The sequence below is a fragment of the Osmerus mordax genome, chromosome 1, assembly GCF_038355195.1.
Source record: "Osmerus mordax isolate fOsmMor3 chromosome 1, fOsmMor3.pri, whole genome shotgun sequence".
Taxonomy (NCBI): Eukaryota; Metazoa; Chordata; class Actinopteri; order Osmeriformes; family Osmeridae; genus Osmerus; species Osmerus mordax.
This window is the reverse complement of record NC_090050.1, coordinates 22,789,405-22,807,191: the sequence shown is the minus strand read 5'-3', so window position 1 is coordinate 22,807,191 and position 17,787 is coordinate 22,789,405. Positions and strand designations below refer to the sequence as shown.

The following is a 17,787-nucleotide window of genomic DNA, read 5'->3' as shown; positions in this document are numbered from 1 at the left end:
TATCGGTCAGGTTTAGGCCTGGCGGCGGATTACAGAAGCACAGCCAGGAATGCATGACTCTAATCAAATTGACGGCCAAAAGACCCTGTTCATGTCATAACTTAAGTTTTAGTCTACCTGCTAAAATATCCATCCTTTCCTTACAAAGATTCTGAAAACTGGGACTGTTGAAAACATGTTAATGATGCAATCACACACTACCTAGAACCAAGTCGGGTTTATGCCTGACCATTTGGTTAAACATTTGAGTCTCCCTAAAGAAAATAGTAGGCTGGATGGAACTTGTTTCAGCTACATTTGAGTGTTGTCAAACTTCGTAACACCGCGGCGGGGCCAACACACCCACTGTGAATTCAGCTCTGCCATTGGATAAAATCCACCGAAGCTTTTCTAGCCAATCATATTTTACTCCTACGGGGCAGGAACATTCTCGGCCAATGAAAACCATAAGGAGGTGGATTGGCACGAAAGAGCTAATGAATATTACAAATCGGCATTTCCCTTCTTCTTAAAACCAAGTTCACGCCATTCGATCCCTCCCTCTCAATCCCTGTTCTAAATCAGGCAACAACCGTTTTCACCCATCTCCCAATACACAAAAGGAAATATAATCATGTCCGAGAAACTACCCTTCAAAGTTGGTCAGTATCACATTTTGTTAATGCTTTGTCATGCATTGATATTGGTAACCGGTAGTTAGATAGTGGATCGACTAGATAGTTGCAGTAGCTAACTGTTAATCGTGTTTTAATGCCCACAGATATTAGATAAGTACTATTAGCTATATGTTAGCGTCAGTCAGTTTAGTATTACCTTGGATATGAGGACTGATAGTTTACCTCGGCGCCTTGAGTCAACGTTGAGCTTTTAATACGAATGTTGTCTCAGATGTGACACATTGTGAGGTTGCAGGCGACACTTTGTTGATACTGCAACACATTGCGTAGTGGGATGCTAGTTGTGTACAATGAGTTACACTTGTAATACAGTACTACATGCATTTTTATCAAATGCATGTGGAATTGTTTAATGTTTTGTTGACAGGAAGGAAGGAATCCGTATATAACACTGCCAAGCAAGCATGGTTTCATTCAGAAACCTCTTCTGTTAGAGGTAGTGGTAGTTGTAGTTCATTTAAGGATGTTGGTGAGTCACAGTCTTTTTGTCCGCTAGTCAGAAAAACTACATCCACAATAAGCCATTGCGCAATGCCGCCACTTTGTTGATTGACAGGCACAGACTAAGCGAGCGGTGAAATAACACAGTGTACTACTGTGAGTTGAAACTGCACGTGGTGGATTAAAACAAATCTTTGTGCTTTGAAGGTTTTATTGTTAGTCTTTGGACTCCTAAAGTCGATTTTAATACCCCAAACCAATTTCGATTGCAAGTATCAATCTGTACGCAAGAATCACTGTACCCTATTGTAAAGATTTACTGTAGCAGGAAATGTCTGATTAAATGAGTCAATAGAGTTGGCAGATTCTGAATCAGGCATTGGTCAGGCCTGCACACGTTTGAAATATCTCGGTGTCGGTGTCTCCCAATCCCCTGTGAACCGTTGCGTGTCATGCAGGTGTTTTGTCAGAAGCAACTAGAAGCTTAGTTACTCTGGCATAGTAGTAGTGATATGGTAGTCAGCTGGACTTTGACCTTTCTGTAGGCCAGAGTTCCCCTAGTATTACACACACACACACACACACACACACACACACACACACACACACACACACACACACACACACACACACACACACACAAACACGTGTGTGTGTGTGTGTGTATATATAAACGTTAAATCGAGCCATTGGTGAATGGACCCCAAATTTCTTGAAGGGTTTAACGGTTTCTAAGACCTGTCTCTCTCACTCTCTCTTCCTCTGCCTTTTGAGGGAAGTTATGCCTCTCGCGGCAGTTTTGCTGACTCGGGACATATTTGGAACACTTGAGTTCACCAAATTGACCTGGAGAATCCTGAGATGCATACCTATAAAACACACACACACAAGGCCACCAGTTGGACTTCATGAACCCGTGGAGATTCAGGTCTGCTCCAGTTTAGGGAGGGTTGCTTCAGTGCTGGCTGCCCCCAGGCAGAGCAGGGGTGTAGGGGTGTGGTCTGGTCATGAGAGCCCTGGAGCCTGCAGTGTATGGTTGCAGCTGTTGGAACCAGCAGCCAGTGGAGGACTGGCAGGCTGCTTCCAGTATCAGACTGACTGTCATTCAGAGCACAGCTGCCCTGTGGCTGTGCAGCTCTGCAGTGCTGACCTGAGCCAGGCTGCTCTCCTACTGAGCCTGACACTGACCAGGCTGCTCTCCTACTGAGCCTGACACTGACCAGGTTGCTCTCTTACTGAGCCTGACACTGACCAGGCTGCTCTCCTACTGAGCCTGACACTGACCAGGCTGCTCTCCTACTGAGCCTGACCCTGACCAGGCTGCTCTCCTACTGAGCCTGACACTGACCAGGCTGCTCTCCTACTGAGCCTGACACTGACCAGGCTGCTTTCTTACTGAGCCTGACACTGACCAGGCTGCTTTCTTACTGAGCCTGACCATAACTAAGCTGCTTTCCTACTGAGCCTGACCCTAGCTAAGCTGCTTTCCTACTGAGCCTGACCCTAACCAGACTGCGCTCCTACTGAGCCTGACCCTAACCAGGCTGCTCTCCTACTGAGCCTGACCCTAACCAGACTGCGCTCCTACTGAGCCTGACCCTAACTAAGCTGCTCTCCTACTGAGCCTGACCCTAACCAGACTGCGCTCCTACTGAGCCTGACCCTAACTAAGCTGCTTTCCTACTGAGCCTGACCCTAACCAGGCTGCTCTCCTACTGAGCCTGACCCTAACCAGACTGCTCTCCTACTGAGCCTGACCCTAACCAGACTGCGCTCCTACTGAGCCTGACCCTAACCAGACTGCGCTCCTACTGAGCCTGACCCTAACCAGACTGCGCTCCTACTGAGCCTGACCCTAACCAGGCTGCTCTCCTACTGGGACCACATGGCAGGAAGGAGCCAGGGCTTTCTGCTCCAACTCCCTGTGATACTCCTGGAGGATGTACCCGAATTCATGTAGCATATGCATATGGGGGGGGGGCATTTCCGTGGCGACGCAGTGGAACGGTGTTGTGATTCTGCTCTTGGAATGAATGTCTCTGTATGTGTTCCTGACTGGTGGTTGTTAACGACCTTCCCTCCCTCCCTCCCTGCAGCTGATATCAGCCTGGCCGAATGGGGCAGGAAGGCCATCGACATCGCCGAGAACGAGATGCCAGGCCTGATGAAGATGAGGGAGAAGTACGGCCAGTCCAAGCCCCTGAAGGGCGCCCGCATCGCAGGCTGCCTCCACATGACGCTGCAGACCGCCGTGCTCATCGAGACCCTCACCGACCTGGGGGCGGAGGTGAGGGAGGGGGAGGGAGGTAGAGGAAGGGAGCTGAAGGGATGACATGGGTGGAGGGAGGGAGAGACAATAGGGGGTAGGGAATACGGGGAGAGATCAAAAGAGTGTGTTGAGAGAATAGAGGGGAAGAGAAAGAGGGAGAAAGTGTTTGTTGAAATAAATATAATTCTCTCTGACCCCTGACCCCTGGCTCATTTCTAGTGGGATGTGTTCTGTGGGAAGCCTGCCCCCCTGCCCTCTTTCCTCCCTGTGTCTCCTCAAGGCCATGCGGAGTTTATCAAAGCCAGTTGCCTTTATCTGCTCTGTCACAAGCACACACAGGAGGGAGGAGGGGTGCGGGTTAGGAGCCAGAGCCTGCTGCCTAACTGCCTCGGGGACTATATTTGTTAACCTCTTTGTGTCGTGTTGCCCCTCCTCTGTCCTCGTGTTCCTGCTCCCTGCTCACATTTACATTTAGTCATTTAGCAGACGCTCTTATCCAGAGCGACTTACAGTAAGTGCAGGGACATTCCCCCCGAGGCAAGTAGGGTGAAGTGCCTTTCCCAAGGACACAACGTCATTTTAGCACAGCCGGGAATCGAACTGTCAACCTTCTGATTAGTAGCCCGATTCCCTAACCGATCAGCCATCTGACCCCGTCTCTGTTCCAGGTCCAGTGGTCAAGCTGCAACATCTTCTCCACCCAGGACCACGCTGCATCTGCCATCGCCAAGACTGGCGTCCCAGGTACGCCCTCTCTCACCTGCACCGCAAACCTGCCAACCCTGGGACACCCACCTGCACCACAAACATGGCAACTCTATTACACACCCGCCACGCACCACAAACCTGGCGGCCCTTTTTTCCCTGGATCAGTGCCAGGCCGTCTTCTCCACTAACACAGTTAAAGTGATCCGGCTCAGACCGGGCAAGCTGGTTTTCTGGTGATCTCCTGCTGGAGGGATGAAGGCAGGAACTGGAGGAGTGGGGAGGAGGGATGAAGGCAGGAACTGGAGGAGTGGGGAGGAGGGATGAAGGCAGGAACTGAAGGAGTGGGGACGAGGGATGAAGGCAGGAACTGGAGGAGTGGGGAGGAGGGATGAAGGCAGGAACTGAAGGAGGGATGAAGGCAAGAACTGGAGGAGTGGGGAGGAGGGATGAAGGCAGGAACTGGAGGAGGGATGAAGGCAGGAACTAGAGGAGGGATGAAGGCAGGAACTGGAGGAGTGGGGAGGAGGGATGAAGGCAGGAACTGAAGGAGTGGGGAGGAGGGATGAAGGCAGGAACTGGAGGAGGGATGAAGGCAGGAACTGGAGGAGGGATGAAGGCAGGAACTGGAGGAGGGATGAAAGCAGGAACTGGAGGAGGGATGAAGGCAGGAACTGGAGGGATGAAGGCAGGAACTGGAGGAGTGGGGAGGAGGGATGAAGGCAGGAACTGGAGGGATGAAGGCAGGAACTGGAGGAGTGAGGAGGAGGGATGAAGGCAGGAACTGGAGGAGGGATGAAGGCAGGAACTGGAGGAGTGGGGAGGTTGGGTGAGCACACCTCAGGCTGGCAGTGGCACTGTGTTTCAGTGGCATTTCCTCTGAGTCACCTGTCTAGTTTAGTGGTTTGGCCTTTGCTGAGCCAGAGCTGCAGTGAAGCCGCCGCTAGTGCTGCTGTGGAGAGGGGAGAGGCATGGAAATCATTTTACCAAGCTCCAACTTATCCGTTTGTGCTCGGACCACAGTGATTCGGACTAATCAGCGTTCTACGACGAACTACTGGCAGCTACGGGCGTGGTTGAAGCTAGCCTGTCATAGATGGTGATAGATGGAGGATTCAACCAATCAGCTGAGGGGAGGAGAGAAGGCTGCTTTGGTGGGGTTGGATCCGGGCCCACGCTGGCTTAGTTTTGTCTCCATGGTGACCCAGCAGGAGTAGTCCAGTATAATCCTCTCATCTCCTTAAATCATTAGTTGAGTGGTTCTGATAGAAACACTCTCTAGTTAAACAGATACTGAAAGTAACATACTGTTGACTGAATATTCTATTTCAAAAGGGAATTCAAATATAATGTAACATGTATAATGTAACCCTCCCTCCCTCCAGTGTATGCCTGGAAGGGGATGACAGATGAGGAGTATGTGTGGTGTATTGAGCAGACCATCTACTTTAAGGATGGCCAGCCCCTCAACATGATTCTCGACGACGGAGGAGACCTCACCAACATGGTGCACCAGAAGTTCCCCAAACTGCTCGCAGGTACTAACAACACACACACCTGTCTCATGTCCTCCTCACCCCACGACTGAACACCCTGGCTGCCTGTCTCTTTCAGATTGCAACGTCAGAACATAGCTCTGGGTAGAAGGAAAATGTCATTATATTGACACAACTTGCTTTGTTTAGTTTGTTTGCCTGCCAGCTATGAGCCAACATAGTCCTTGGCGTCTGTACTTCAGTAGAATAATGTGCAGTCTTTATGTCTCACCTGACGTGTCTTAAAGGCAGGTTATATAACCAATTCCAACCAAAGGGTGTGTGTGTCTGTGTGTGCGTAAGAGCATGCTAACCCTTATGCTCCTGAGAGACCTCCTGACCGCACAGTAGTCATCTCAGCCCCAGACACGCCCTAAAGCACAGCTCCTGGGATAGTTCTGGAAGGTTTGGTTTTGTAAACTGTTTAGTAAGGCAGCGTTGGCTGTTCCTTCTGATGCAGTTCCCAGCCTGTCATCCTTAGTATCAAACACCGGGTAGCGCTGTTACTCCTGACAGTCTGAATGTTTGGATCAATACTTGACTCGTTCACATAACTCATGTTTCTGAAGTGACTAAGATAATGGGCTGCTTGGTCCTGTGCTTGATGAGCTTAAAGAAGATGTTGCTGTTGGTCGTCGGTGATATGTAGGATTCTGTGAAGCCCTTCGTGACGGTTCTCATAAAAAGGACAATAGAAATAAAGTTTGGACTGATGTGAAAGATTGCCAGGCCCCTTAATATCTGAGGGTGGAGACCATTTTTGACGTGTGTGTGTGTGTGTGTTCGTCCAGGAATCCGTGGCTTGTCAGAGGAGACCACCACTGGAGTCCACAACCTGTACAAGATGCTGAAGAAAGGCGAGCTCAAGATCCCCGCCATCAACGTCAATGACTCCGTCACCAAGGTAACGCAGAAATAAGACCTGTGTGCCACTAGGCCACATCTCTCCATACCAGTGGTGTGCTCTGGTAATCTCCACTGAGTGAAGGCCTAAAGAAGCCAAACCCCTCCTCCCCTCTCCAGAGTAAGTTTGACAACCTGTACGGCTGCAGGGAGTCTCTGATCGACGGGATCAAGCGTGCGACGGACGTGATGATCGCTGGCAAGGTCGCGGTGGTGGCAGGGTACGGGGACGTGGGCAAGGGCTGCGTCCAGGCCCTCCGAGGCTTCGGCGCTCGCGTCATCGTCACCGAGGTGGATCCCATCAACGCCCTTCAGGCTGCCATGGAGGGTCAGTGTGTGTGTGTGTGTGTGTGTGTGGTCGTGTTTACCTCCCTTGTGGGGACCAGAAGTCCTCACAAGTATAATGAACTAAAAGGAAAATGAATCTTGTGGGGACATTTTTATGATCCCCACAAGGTCAAGTACTATTTTTAGGGGGTTTAAGTTAAGTTTAGAATTGGGTTCCGGGTTGGAATTACATGAAAGGTTAGGGTTCAGGGTAGGGTTTAGGGTTAGAGAAAGTGTTGGCCCTTACTAGGATAGTAAAACAAACCTGTGTGTAAAATATTTATTTTTGTGTCTGTATTAAATACCATACTGTAATAGAAGCCATGATGAGTTTTTAATGGTTATGACAGTGATGGTACCTCTGTCATAACTCCTCCCTCCCTGCCCTGCAGGCTACGAGGTGACCACTATGGAGGAGGCCTGCATGGAGGGCAACATCTTTGTCACCACCACTGGCTGTGAGGACATCATCGTTGGCAAGTAGGTACCAGCGAGAGCAACAGCATTTTAAGACCAGAAGTGGCTAACTTTTAGAAGTATTGGCAGGCAGCTCCTCCTTGGCACATTTTGATGTAGTACCACCAGGTGGCAGCACCACCACATCACATTGCTGTAATACCTCCAGATACCAGCAGGTGGCAGCACCACCACATCACATTGCTGTAATACCTCCAGATACCAGCAGGTGGCAGCACCACCACTGTACGTGGACCTCCAGATACCAGGCTACTCATGCTTATCTGAAAAGGCAGTTGCGTCCTAAACACATGACCATGTAGGAGAACGTTTGAACTATATTTAACTGTGCATATCTGTCTTTCTTCCAGACACTTTGAGCAGATGAAGGATGACTCCATTGTGTGCAACATCGGACATTTTGACTGCGAGATTGAAATGAGCTGGCTCAACGCTAACGCTGCAGAGAAGATCAACATCAAGCCACAGGTACTCCAACACACATCCCCCTCACACACACACACACAAGATCATGTACACCCTCACCTCACACCCACCCAGACTCCCTTCCCCCTTACACATCCCCTCACACACACACACACACACATGCTCACTCAGTCCCGTGCCTGTCCTCCCAGGTGGATCGTTACCGTATGAAGAGCGGTCGGCACATCATTGTGCTGGCGGAGGGCCGTCTGGTGAACCTGGGCTGTGCCATGGGTCATCCCAGCTTCGTCATGAGCAACTCCTTCACCAACCAGGTCCTGGCCCAGATCGAGCTGTGGAAGAACACCAGCAAGTACCCCCTGGGGGTCTACTTCCTGCCCAAGAAGGTCAGAGGTCACACACACCACCATCACTTCCTGTCCTGGCTGTCTGAGAGCTGGGAAGATATGATGTTTCAGGGCACATGCATCCCAGGTGGCGGGTGACAGTTGGGTGGAAGCTGCTTCGGAGTGCTAGTGTTTCTCGTGTGTGTCCTTGTGAGAGTCCAGTGAGACAGGGCCGTCTTGTCCTTGTGAGAGTCCAGTGAGACAGGGCCGTCTTGTCCTTGTGAGAGTCCAGTGAGACAGGGCCGTCTTGTCCTTGTGAGAGTCCAGTGAGACAGGGCCGTCATGTCCTTGTGAGAGTCCAGCTCTGCACCTGTCATCCAGCAACTTTCCCCACTGCACCAGTGGGAACGGATGCCGTCCAGAAACACTTCCTGAGTTCTCCACTCCCTAGCCCCTTACTTCCTAACCTCTTACTCCCTAGCCTGTCACTCCCTACATCTGTACTCCCGAGCCCCTTGCGTTCTATCCTCCTCCTCCCTAGCTTCCGATCCTCCTCCTCCCTAGCTTCCTAACCTCCTCTTCCCTAGCTTCCTAACCTCCTCTTCCCTAGCTTCCTAACCTCCTCCTCCCTGGCTTCCAAACCTCCTCCTCCCTGGCTTCCTAAGCTCCTCCTCCCTAGCTTCCTAAGCTCCTCCTCCCTGGCTTCCAAACCTCCTCCTCCCTAGCTTCCTAACCTCCTCCTCCTTGGCTTCCTAAGCTCCTCTTCCCTAGCTTCCTAAGCTCCTCTTCCCTAGCTTCCTAAGCTCCTCTTCCCTAGCTTCCTAAGCTCCTCCTCCCTAGCTTCCTAAGCTCCTCCTCCCCAGCTGTGAGGGTCTAAGTGCTGCCGTCTGGTTCCCTCAGAGCATGTCAGATCAACACAATTATCTCAATTATCTAAAGAAGTTTCTAGCACATGTGCACGTGTTTAGTTTGATGGTTACAATTCCCTAATACTTCTCTCGCTCTCCCTCCCCCCCTCTCTCTTTCTCTCTCTCCCTCCCCCCCCCCTCTCTTTCTCTCTCTCTCTCTCTCTCTCCTTCTAGCTGGATGAGGAGGTGGCCGCTGCCCACCTGGACAAACTGGGAGTGAAGCTCACCAAGCTGTCAGACAAGCAGGCCAAGTACCTGGGTCTTCCCCGCGAGGGCCCCTTCAAGCCCGACCACTACCGCTACTGAGCCCCCTCGCTTGGGACTTGGGGGTAGAATTTGAGGTTGTGGGGGGTGGGTGGTGGGGGTGGTGTGAAGGAGGTGAGGCAGGGTGTGGGTATGTGGAAGTCCTGTTCCACAGGACCCAACAGTAGAACATTGCTGTGGAGGCTCTGGTGTAGCCTGTTCTCCCTCACGCTGTCTGTCCTACACACACGCACACCTGTCACCACCTACACGCTTCACTTGCTGCCAGACCATTACCTCTGCTCTCTCTGGCCTGCCTATGACGACAACAACAACAACATGGATGACATGGCTTCTAAAGACACCATTCTTGTTATAAATTGCATTCCCTGTTTTGATTCTGTTACTAGAAGGCCTGCTGAGTAAAGGAGAGCCATAAAAAAAAAAAAAAAACATCACCAGCTTGCCTGGACATCCCAGCCCCCACCCCACTTTCTAGTGGTCACAGGTGCATTGTACATGTGGCTAGCTGTCTTAATCACCTCCTTTGAGCTTGTATGTCTTCAAGAAACTGTGTCTATCGCTCGGTGTCTCTCTGTCTCTGTCCCTCCCTCTCACCACTTCCGTTCTTCTCAGCCTGAAATTTTGGCTGAAATGGCAAAAAAAAAAAAAACATGTCTACAAAACATTTGGCATTCGTTTCATTACCTCGAGCCTTGTTTTATTTTATTTTTATGGTTGTTAATCTGATTGGTTGTCTTGTGTGAAGGGAGGGAGGGGATCCAGCTGAAACGGTTGCAGACTTGTTCGTCCCCATGTGTCATCTCTGCTGTCCCCCCATACGGAGTGTGATGCAATAAAGAACGGGTTGAACTTGTATTTCTGCTCTGTGTATTTCTTCTACTTTTCAAGTGAGGACCAACTTTAGTACACAACTTTCCACGTCTACACTTAACTACAAACGAAGGGTGGACGCCCAGACGGGCTTCATTGTTTCACATCCTGGAGCAATGATGATTATGCTGATTGGGGTAGTGATGATGATGTTGAAGTGGCCATGAAAGTGTCCTGGTTTCCTCTGACACCTAGCTGGACAATGCAGCCTGGCTGGAGTTCCTGTGCTGGCAGGCAGAATGAGAACCAGCTGGGATACATGCAACATCCCACCTCCTCTGCTATAACTCTCTCTCTCTTTCCTCTACTGCTTGCATCCCCTCCTCCTTCCAGCTGGCCACACCACCCCCCAGCAACCTACCCCGGCCAGGGGCTGTCCTAAGCAGGGGCCTGAACTGTGGTTAAATCCTTGAAACGCCTCATTATTGTTTCCATATCATTTCTGCTTTACGCTGATTGGATTAAAAAAAAACCTTGGCAACAATTCTCACATTTTGATTTTGGATAACTTTTTCTTGTGTGGAAACACCAGATTTTGGATTCACATGGGTTAATAAGACAGTTAAACCATAAAGGATTCAGAACAAATCATATTAATTGTAGCAGAAATGTTCTTGGATTTATTTCAATGTATTTATCATGTATTATTTATTCCAAGCATAATAGTGTCCATGTGGAAGACAAAAAATGATATATTGGAATGCACTGGTAAACTGACATAAGAAATCATGTTGGCATTTTAAAGTGCTTTATGCCGCTTTTCAGTCATGCATATACAATTCCAGGGCATAGTCGGATGCAAGCATTTGAACACTAACTTAATGGAAAAAAGTGCTGATCGTATTAGGGTCCTTTGTAGACATGTATAGCTACAGTTGGTCCTTAATAGTTGGAACATAAAACAGAATTACTAGGCCAGTGTTGAGATCAGTTGGCGAACTCCGTGAACTGGATGTAGAAACTTTTAAATCTTGATTGGCATGTGAAAAAGGTCAAATTGTGAGGATTCCGGCATTCGGGGTGCTGTAAAATATATTTGATGGAACAAGTTCTAAATATAAAGAGACAGAAAAGGTTCCCGGAAAATTCTCATGAGGGAAAATCTCAACAAACGTCAAAATATAAAAGTAGTTGCTCTTTTGAATTTGCAGATTCCTGACAACATTATCTTTCTTAGAGCCACAAAAAATATTGTATCGGGAAAAAATGCTCATATTTTATTTATAATCTTTCAATAGTCTTGCAACGATAGTCCGGCGATTTATGCGATTTTAGGCCTTCTGTAAGGCTACAGGCCACATGCACAAATCCTCCTGCTTAGTCTCCACAGAAAAGAACGCAAAACCAGATGTCAGTCTTCTGTAGTCAAGCAAGTAGCCTATTGTATATCGCGGACCCGTGTTGCTTCTTGGAGTGCAGAAGACTCAGCAGCGCGGATTCCCCATCCTACAGTAACACACGGTCTTGAAGAGGCGACAGTGGCAGAAAGCACATTGCTCACAGCACACGTTACCGGGAGACTTACAGCTGCCCCACAACGGCACACAGTTAGGAGGTGGCGGGGGCCGTTTCTTTTTTGTACTAAACTTGTTCTGCTGGATAGAGAGAGAGAAGATGGGGATTAAATGTAGCAGTTGCTTCGTCAATCAGACCCCCAAACATTGATGCTTTCTGTTTTGTATGGCCTACCTTTTTTGGTTTCTTCGATTTTTTATTTTTCTTCACTGTTTTAGGCAGTTCTGAATAGATTGATAAGAGACATACATTAGAATACCACTTATATCTAACCCCAGTAAAATCATACACACTGAAAACTGTCACCCAACACATTTTTGGTTCGGTTTTTAACGGTTTTCAGGCAAGTAAGCAGCCAATACATTCACACGCACGCACACTAAGACGAACCTATTATCAGGATTGGTGGAGCGTCAGAGGGCACGTGGGTCCCCAGGTCACCATTAGATGACCTGTTTGGAACCAGGGACTGCTCAGGGACCATGTGACCTTGGACCAACTCCAGGCTCGAGCAGGCCAGGACCAGGCAGACCAGCAGCAACACTGGTGGCATCTGAACAACAACATAACATGATCCTAATCATTCAATGGAACAGATGTGGGTTCGTACCAAGCAGCTTTGATAAGCATCTTTAATAAACAAAAAATAGACAGTAATGCAGTCCTAAATATATCAATCTTCCTTTGAATATTATGTATATTAACTGAAATGTCGTTTGACACAATGTTCCTTAGATATATTAACTACAATAATAACAGAACAGAAGTAAAAAATAATTGAAAAGCTTTCAATAGTTTCAAGTACATAAATGGTAAAAACAACAAATACATAATAATAATATCACAATAACTTGGTTATTATTTTAACATTAATAATGATTATGTATTTAGTAATGTCTTTAAAACAAACAAAAAAATTACAGCACACATTTTAGTATCTTTTTGATCGCAACGTTGTATCAGATATTTTCTCTTGAGTGTGTAAAGAGATTTGTGAGAAATTGCCCAATCCCCCTCTCTGCAGGCAGAGTCATCCATCCTAAGCCATCTACTGAACAGAAAACCCAACTGTCAACAGCAAAGCACTTCTGGAGACCCCTAACTTTATCAAAGCGCTCCACATTATGTGTGTGTGTCAACGAGACAAACTCATCAAACAGGCAGGCCACAATTAAATGTCTGTGTTTGTTCAAATCCAATCCAATTTTATATTTTATTTGCGTAGCACTTTTTACAATCAATTTACTGAAGGTACAGATTCACAGATGACCACAAATCAGCACCTACAGTATAATCAAGCTAACACCCAGGACACTTTACCCCTTTGGTTTTTAGATAAACAAAATCTTAAAAATAATTTTTACCCAAATGTTATCGATGTGCAGGAACAAATGTAAACAGGAGTCTAGGGGTAATAAAAAATGCAATATAATAAAAAATGTTTTTGTTAAACAACGATCACAAAACTCATTCATCAGTTAAAAAGAATAAAAAACCTAGATCTATATTCAGTCTTTGTACTATGGGGTCCTGATTATTTAAACTGCTGAAAATATTGAATACACATGGGATGGCGCGATAGTAAAAGTTTTACATGCAACTCAAGAAATAGAGCAGTATGTTACAACGTCAAAAGGTGTAAAAAAGTAGCAAATCCACAGCTATAACTGAAATCAAACATTATAAAAAAAAGCAAAAATTGGAGTGTGAACACATCCATTGCTTAAAGGTTTTCAGCAAATCTAATTTTATAGTAATTTATTCCACTGTCATGAAAATCACATTAATTTGTTTAACAGAATGAATGTTTACTAAAAATGGTGACCACTTCTTCAGCTCATTGATGTTGTTGTTACCTCTGTATTTATCACACCGTGTAATTATTTGAATTAATAAATTCACAGAGCTATGAAATCCAAAACGTTATATTTTCAGAGTTTTATCTACATCCAACTGGGAAAAGGTAGCAGTTATGTATCAGATTTTAGTGTTTCACCAACCTCCATTCCAATTCTCAATTTAATAGAATACTCGAACGCCTAAACATTGGCGCCCACCCCACGAAAATATCCTTAGCTGTCAGAACTCTGACAGTAAAATAAGGTCCTACAGACCTGTCGTTCCAGGTCATTTAAGAACACAGTTCAGAGATTTATCTATTCCTCTATAGCTGGTGTGTGTGTGTGTGACTTTGTATGTCAAATCTGCAGCTCTGCCTGCCTTCTTTATCAGCCAGTAGTCTTTCGTGCAAGTCCACTGTTTCTAACACTATCGTTACCTGTTCTAGTTCTCTGCGATTCACCAAGGAAACTATAGAAACGCCTATTGGGATCACCGTAATATTTCGCACGCATCGATTCTTTATCAATGCTAAGCAAAATATTCTAATGACGCTACTCGTTTTGCGCTACCTGTTTTGCTCAATCCTAAATCTTAATCCAGTAGCACAAAGTCATGAAGTCTCCAGACTTACCTTCGGTGTGCTAGCTGGGCCCGTCAGGAGAGGTGTGTGAGGATGTCTTTCTTATAACAGGTCAGCACTAGTGTGTGTGCGCGCGTGTGTGTGTGTGTCGGCTGGTTGGAGAGCTGCTCCCACGTTGCTGGAGTAAAGGATTACCGGCTAGCTTCGGGGGCCAGAGTCCTCGCTGGATCAGGCAGGGGCGGGTCCACACGCCCAGAAAAAAACTCAGAGTGTCAGTCAGCCTGTTTCTGCGTCCCATAGTGGATAAGATATGCGGACCCTGTATTTATTAAGCACCCAAAAGTAGGAGTTATCTATCTATGACGGCGTGTCTTGTGAATGAAATGATATGTGAGGTACGTTTGTTAGCAGGTTATTAGGAGGTTGAGGGGAAGTTAGTAAGAGGTTAGTGACAGGTTGGTGGCAGGTTAGTGAGAGGTTGGTGAGGCCTGGGCCTCATTACCCTGCTTTCCGGTATAACCCAGATTGAACCCCTATAAAACTGTGCAGCTAATGAAGAAGCTGATGCAGACATATAGATTACCCAGAGCTATGTCCTACATTTTAAATCAGCAACTGTGCTACATGGACCATCACACACACACACACACACACACACACACACAATTAACTCTAATCCAATCCAGATCCAGCAGAAAGTTCCTAAAACCACTTAAATTGTCTTTGATATTCTCTGTGGGTTTGTATAATCTCAAAATATTATGAATAGTTCGTACGTGTTTGTGTACGTGTGTGTACGTGTGTGTGTAGGAGGAAGGGTGTGGTCATTGGTGTCATTCAAGTAGAAGTTTATCATCTAGTTACAGTAACAACAATGACAATTTCTCAAATTTAATTGAGCGATTAAGCTTCGGATTTGGAACTAGTTGATTTCATGCATGATAACCTGGAAATAATGATGGCTGCGAAACATGAAAGAGTTTATTACCGAGTGGCCTCCAGACCCGTGTTGACTCTACTCTGCTGTATTTATCTGCTCTCCCTGGCCTGCCAAGGCTGTTATTATCTCATAACAGCTATCAGACTATCACCCTCACCATCACTGCAGCCATACTCAGGCCTTCCACAGGCTCCCATGTGGAACATACAGATGACCCGTGTTCATTCATGGAACACGACCGCAAAATACAACATTGACAGAACTCAGAACATAATCCGTTGTATTTGCCTGAACATTCCCCCCCACCCCCCCACCCCCCCCCACACCCCTCCACTACACGAGATATAATCGATTTGCTAATTTGAAAGAATGTCACATATTCCCTTCTCATTTTCATCCATCCGTTTTTACATCGTGGCTCTGTGTGCGGTCCAGGACCGGGTGACCAGACCATGGCTAAGCCGCTGAGCCACACTAAGGGTTAGAAATACAAACCCAATCAAGTCTGTGTAATTCCTCCAATTCTGCTGAAAACAGAGTCTGAGTACAAAGTCTGATCGTGCTGGAGGGCATTGAATATTTCGCTACACTGTTCTGGGCATCAGTACTATAAAGGCTTCGCTAAGGAAATTGGACTCCCTTCAAACGTTCTTGAACTTTGTGATATTCCTCAAAAAAGATGGACAGGAGAGGACCGTCAGTCTGGTTCCAGTTTTCCAGAAAATTATCCCCATTTTAACTGTAACCGTACGCGCAGCACGGAGCCATGTCTTCAGTAACTTCTGACAGTCAGAGCCTCCGTAAAGCCAGATAGTTTACATGTCTCAACGCATTTTAGCAGCAGGGGTTGAAGTACAAATCTTTCCTCTCAAAAGATTCCAGCCATCTTTTAGTGGGAAAAATAACTGACACAAAACTCTGCAACAGCTTGTTGCACATGTTTCCATTTTAAACCAATAGGTGAGGAGGTCTGTTACGTAAGCATGGGATGAAAGCAGAAATAGACAGATTTCAATGTTTCAAAGCAGCAATTTTCCCTTTTTTATCAGTTATTAGCCTGCACCACGAGACCTTATTAATCTGAGTTGTCATGTTTGAATGTTAACTCTGTTAACATTTATGGATCCTAACAGGACCTCAGCAATCTAGGATGGTGACACACAGTTCTGATGAAGGAAATTTTTTCTCGTGGTTATGCTGTTATATTTAGAGGACTGTGGTAGGACATAATGGTAAGCAGTGCCGGTCTTTGCTCATCTGGTGCCCTAGGCGAGATTCATCCTCAACTCTGATTCGGTGGGGCTGCTGCCCTGATGGTAAAGTTTAAGTACACCAACAGTTCCTCTTGATCGTGTTCAATGCTCTGTTCTTAGGTAGCCACAGGTGTTGCCTGATAGGGACTGGCCTGCCCACAGCTTGAACTGTGGCAGTTAAAACAACAACTCCCAGAAGGCCTTGCGCATACCCCAGGACAAGAACAAGGAAGTGAATGAGAGAGATGAAGGGGAGCAGCGAGAGACTGACCTAGAGGAAAAGAAGGAGGAGGTGACAAAAGAAGAGGGGGGGATATGAGCGAAAGTTGGAGGGCTGAAAGTGAATGATGGTGCTCATCTTTCTTTCTGTCTGTCTTATCCCTGCTGTTTGTTTAAGAATTATGAGATTACCTGGACGGTTTGAATTTATTTTACCAAGAGAAGAAGAAAAGGGAAAAAAGCTTGAATATACAGCATGTTACATAACATGTAACATGCTGGTGTTATCATAGAAGAAGAAGAAGTCTAAGTTGCTGTTACCACAGAAGAAGTCCATATCTGTCAACGTCCTAGAGGAAGGGGATGCAGAGGTCAAAGGTGACGGTGGGTGGATGGAGTTGTACCCAGCCTGTAAACCAAGAACTCACATTGCATCCGGGCTGTCAGAAGCCAAATCCACTTCGTACTCCTCAGGCCAGGACAAGGAGGACGTAAGGATCTCTGATGACATCACCTTCACTCAGAGACTCGGGGTGTGAGGGGGAGAGAGACTTCACACACAGTGAGGTCATTTAGTCATTTAGTCATTTAGCAGACGCTCTTATCCAGAGCGACTTACAGTGAATACAGGGACATTACCCCGAGGCAAGCAGGGTGAAGTGCCTTGCCCAAGGACACAACATCAGTTGGCATGACCGGGAATCGAACTGGCAACCTTCGGATTACTAGCCCGATTCCCTCACCGCTCAGCCACCTGACTTACCTCCCTGAGGTAAAGGAGTCAGGTGGCTGAGCGGTGAGGGAGTCGGGCTAGTAATCAGAAGGTTGACAGTTTGATTCCCGGCTGTGCCAAAAATGACGTTGTGGGCAAGGCACTTCACCCTACTTGCCTCGGGGGAATGTTCCTGTACTTACTGTAAGTCGCTCTGGATAAGAGCGTCTGCTAAATGACTAAAATGTAAAAGCACTTCCTAGCTCTAATTGTATCTTTACAGCTTGAGGCCTGTTGAGGTCAGAGACAGAACGGCTGTACTCTCCTCTCGAATCTACACCAGGGGTGTCAAACTCATTTTCACCGATGGCCACATCAGCATTATGGTTGCCCTCAAAGGGCCATTTATCTCTGTGTTTGGTGTCAAAATGACGACGGAGATTGTACTCTTTAACGACCGACATCGCGTCATAACACAAAATACATACAGTTTTTTCTCCTTGAAAACATGTATTCGCTTTCCCATCTTTCTTGAAACTGCCTTCCATCCAGGGCCAAATGCATCCTTCTTTGAATGGAGGTGCAGTGAACATTG

At 46.9% G+C, this 17,787-nt stretch overlaps 2 protein-coding genes across 2 annotated transcripts; one reads left to right on the top strand and one right to left on the bottom strand.

The window, feature by feature from the left end:
• Positions 1-514: 514 nt before the first annotated feature.
• On the top strand, positions 515-10,116 carry ahcy (adenosylhomocysteinase). The gene is made up of 10 exons (XM_067232813.1): positions 515-641; positions 3,215-3,405; positions 4,056-4,131; positions 5,478-5,630; positions 6,419-6,531; positions 6,651-6,858; positions 7,250-7,337; positions 7,685-7,802; positions 7,952-8,146; positions 9,169-10,116. The coding sequence occupies exons 1-10, from the start codon at positions 614-616 to the stop codon at positions 9,298-9,300; spliced, it is 1,302 nt and encodes a 433-aa protein (XP_067088914.1). The 5' UTR covers positions 515-613; the 3' UTR covers positions 9,301-10,116.
• A 624-nt stretch (positions 10,117-10,740) lies between these two features.
• On the bottom strand, positions 10,741-14,184 carry asip1 (agouti signaling protein 1). Its single transcript, XM_067232802.1, has 4 exons — positions 14,120-14,184; positions 12,037-12,199; positions 11,821-11,870; positions 10,741-11,726 (listed from the first exon to the last, which is right to left on the bottom strand). Exons 2-4 carry the CDS (start codon positions 12,197-12,199, stop codon positions 11,556-11,558), a joined length of 384 nt encoding a protein of 127 aa, XP_067088903.1. The 5' UTR covers positions 14,120-14,184; the 3' UTR covers positions 10,741-11,555.
• Between the last annotated feature and the right edge of the window lie 3,603 nt (positions 14,185-17,787).

What these genes read in the sequence shown, in the direction of transcription:
- ahcy (XM_067232813.1), top strand. Translation starts at nt 614, where the DNA reads ATGTCCGAGAAACTACCCTTCAAAGTTG. An exon ending in GTTCCCCAAACTGCTCGCAG is followed by an intron (nt 5,631 to 6,418) that starts GTACTAACAACA and finishes GTGTTCGTCCAG; the next exon opens with GAATCCGTGGCTTGTCAGAG. An exon ending in AGATCAACATCAAGCCACAG is followed by an intron (nt 7,803 to 7,951) that starts GTACTCCAACAC and finishes CTGTCCTCCCAG; the next exon opens with GTGGATCGTTACCGTATGAA.
- asip1 (XM_067232802.1), bottom strand. Translation starts at nt 12,199, where the DNA reads ATGCCACCAGTGTTGCTGCTGGTCTGCCTGGTCCTGGCCTGCTCGAGC. An exon ending in TCCACCAATCCTGATAATAG is followed by an intron (nt 11,871 to 12,036) that starts GTTCGTCTTAGT and finishes CAATCTATTCAG; the next exon opens with AACTGCCTAAAACAGTGAAG. An exon ending in AATCGAAGAAACCAAAAAAG is followed by an intron (nt 11,727 to 11,820) that starts GTAGGCCATACA and finishes CTCTCTATCCAG; the next exon opens with CAGAACAAGTTTAGTACAAA.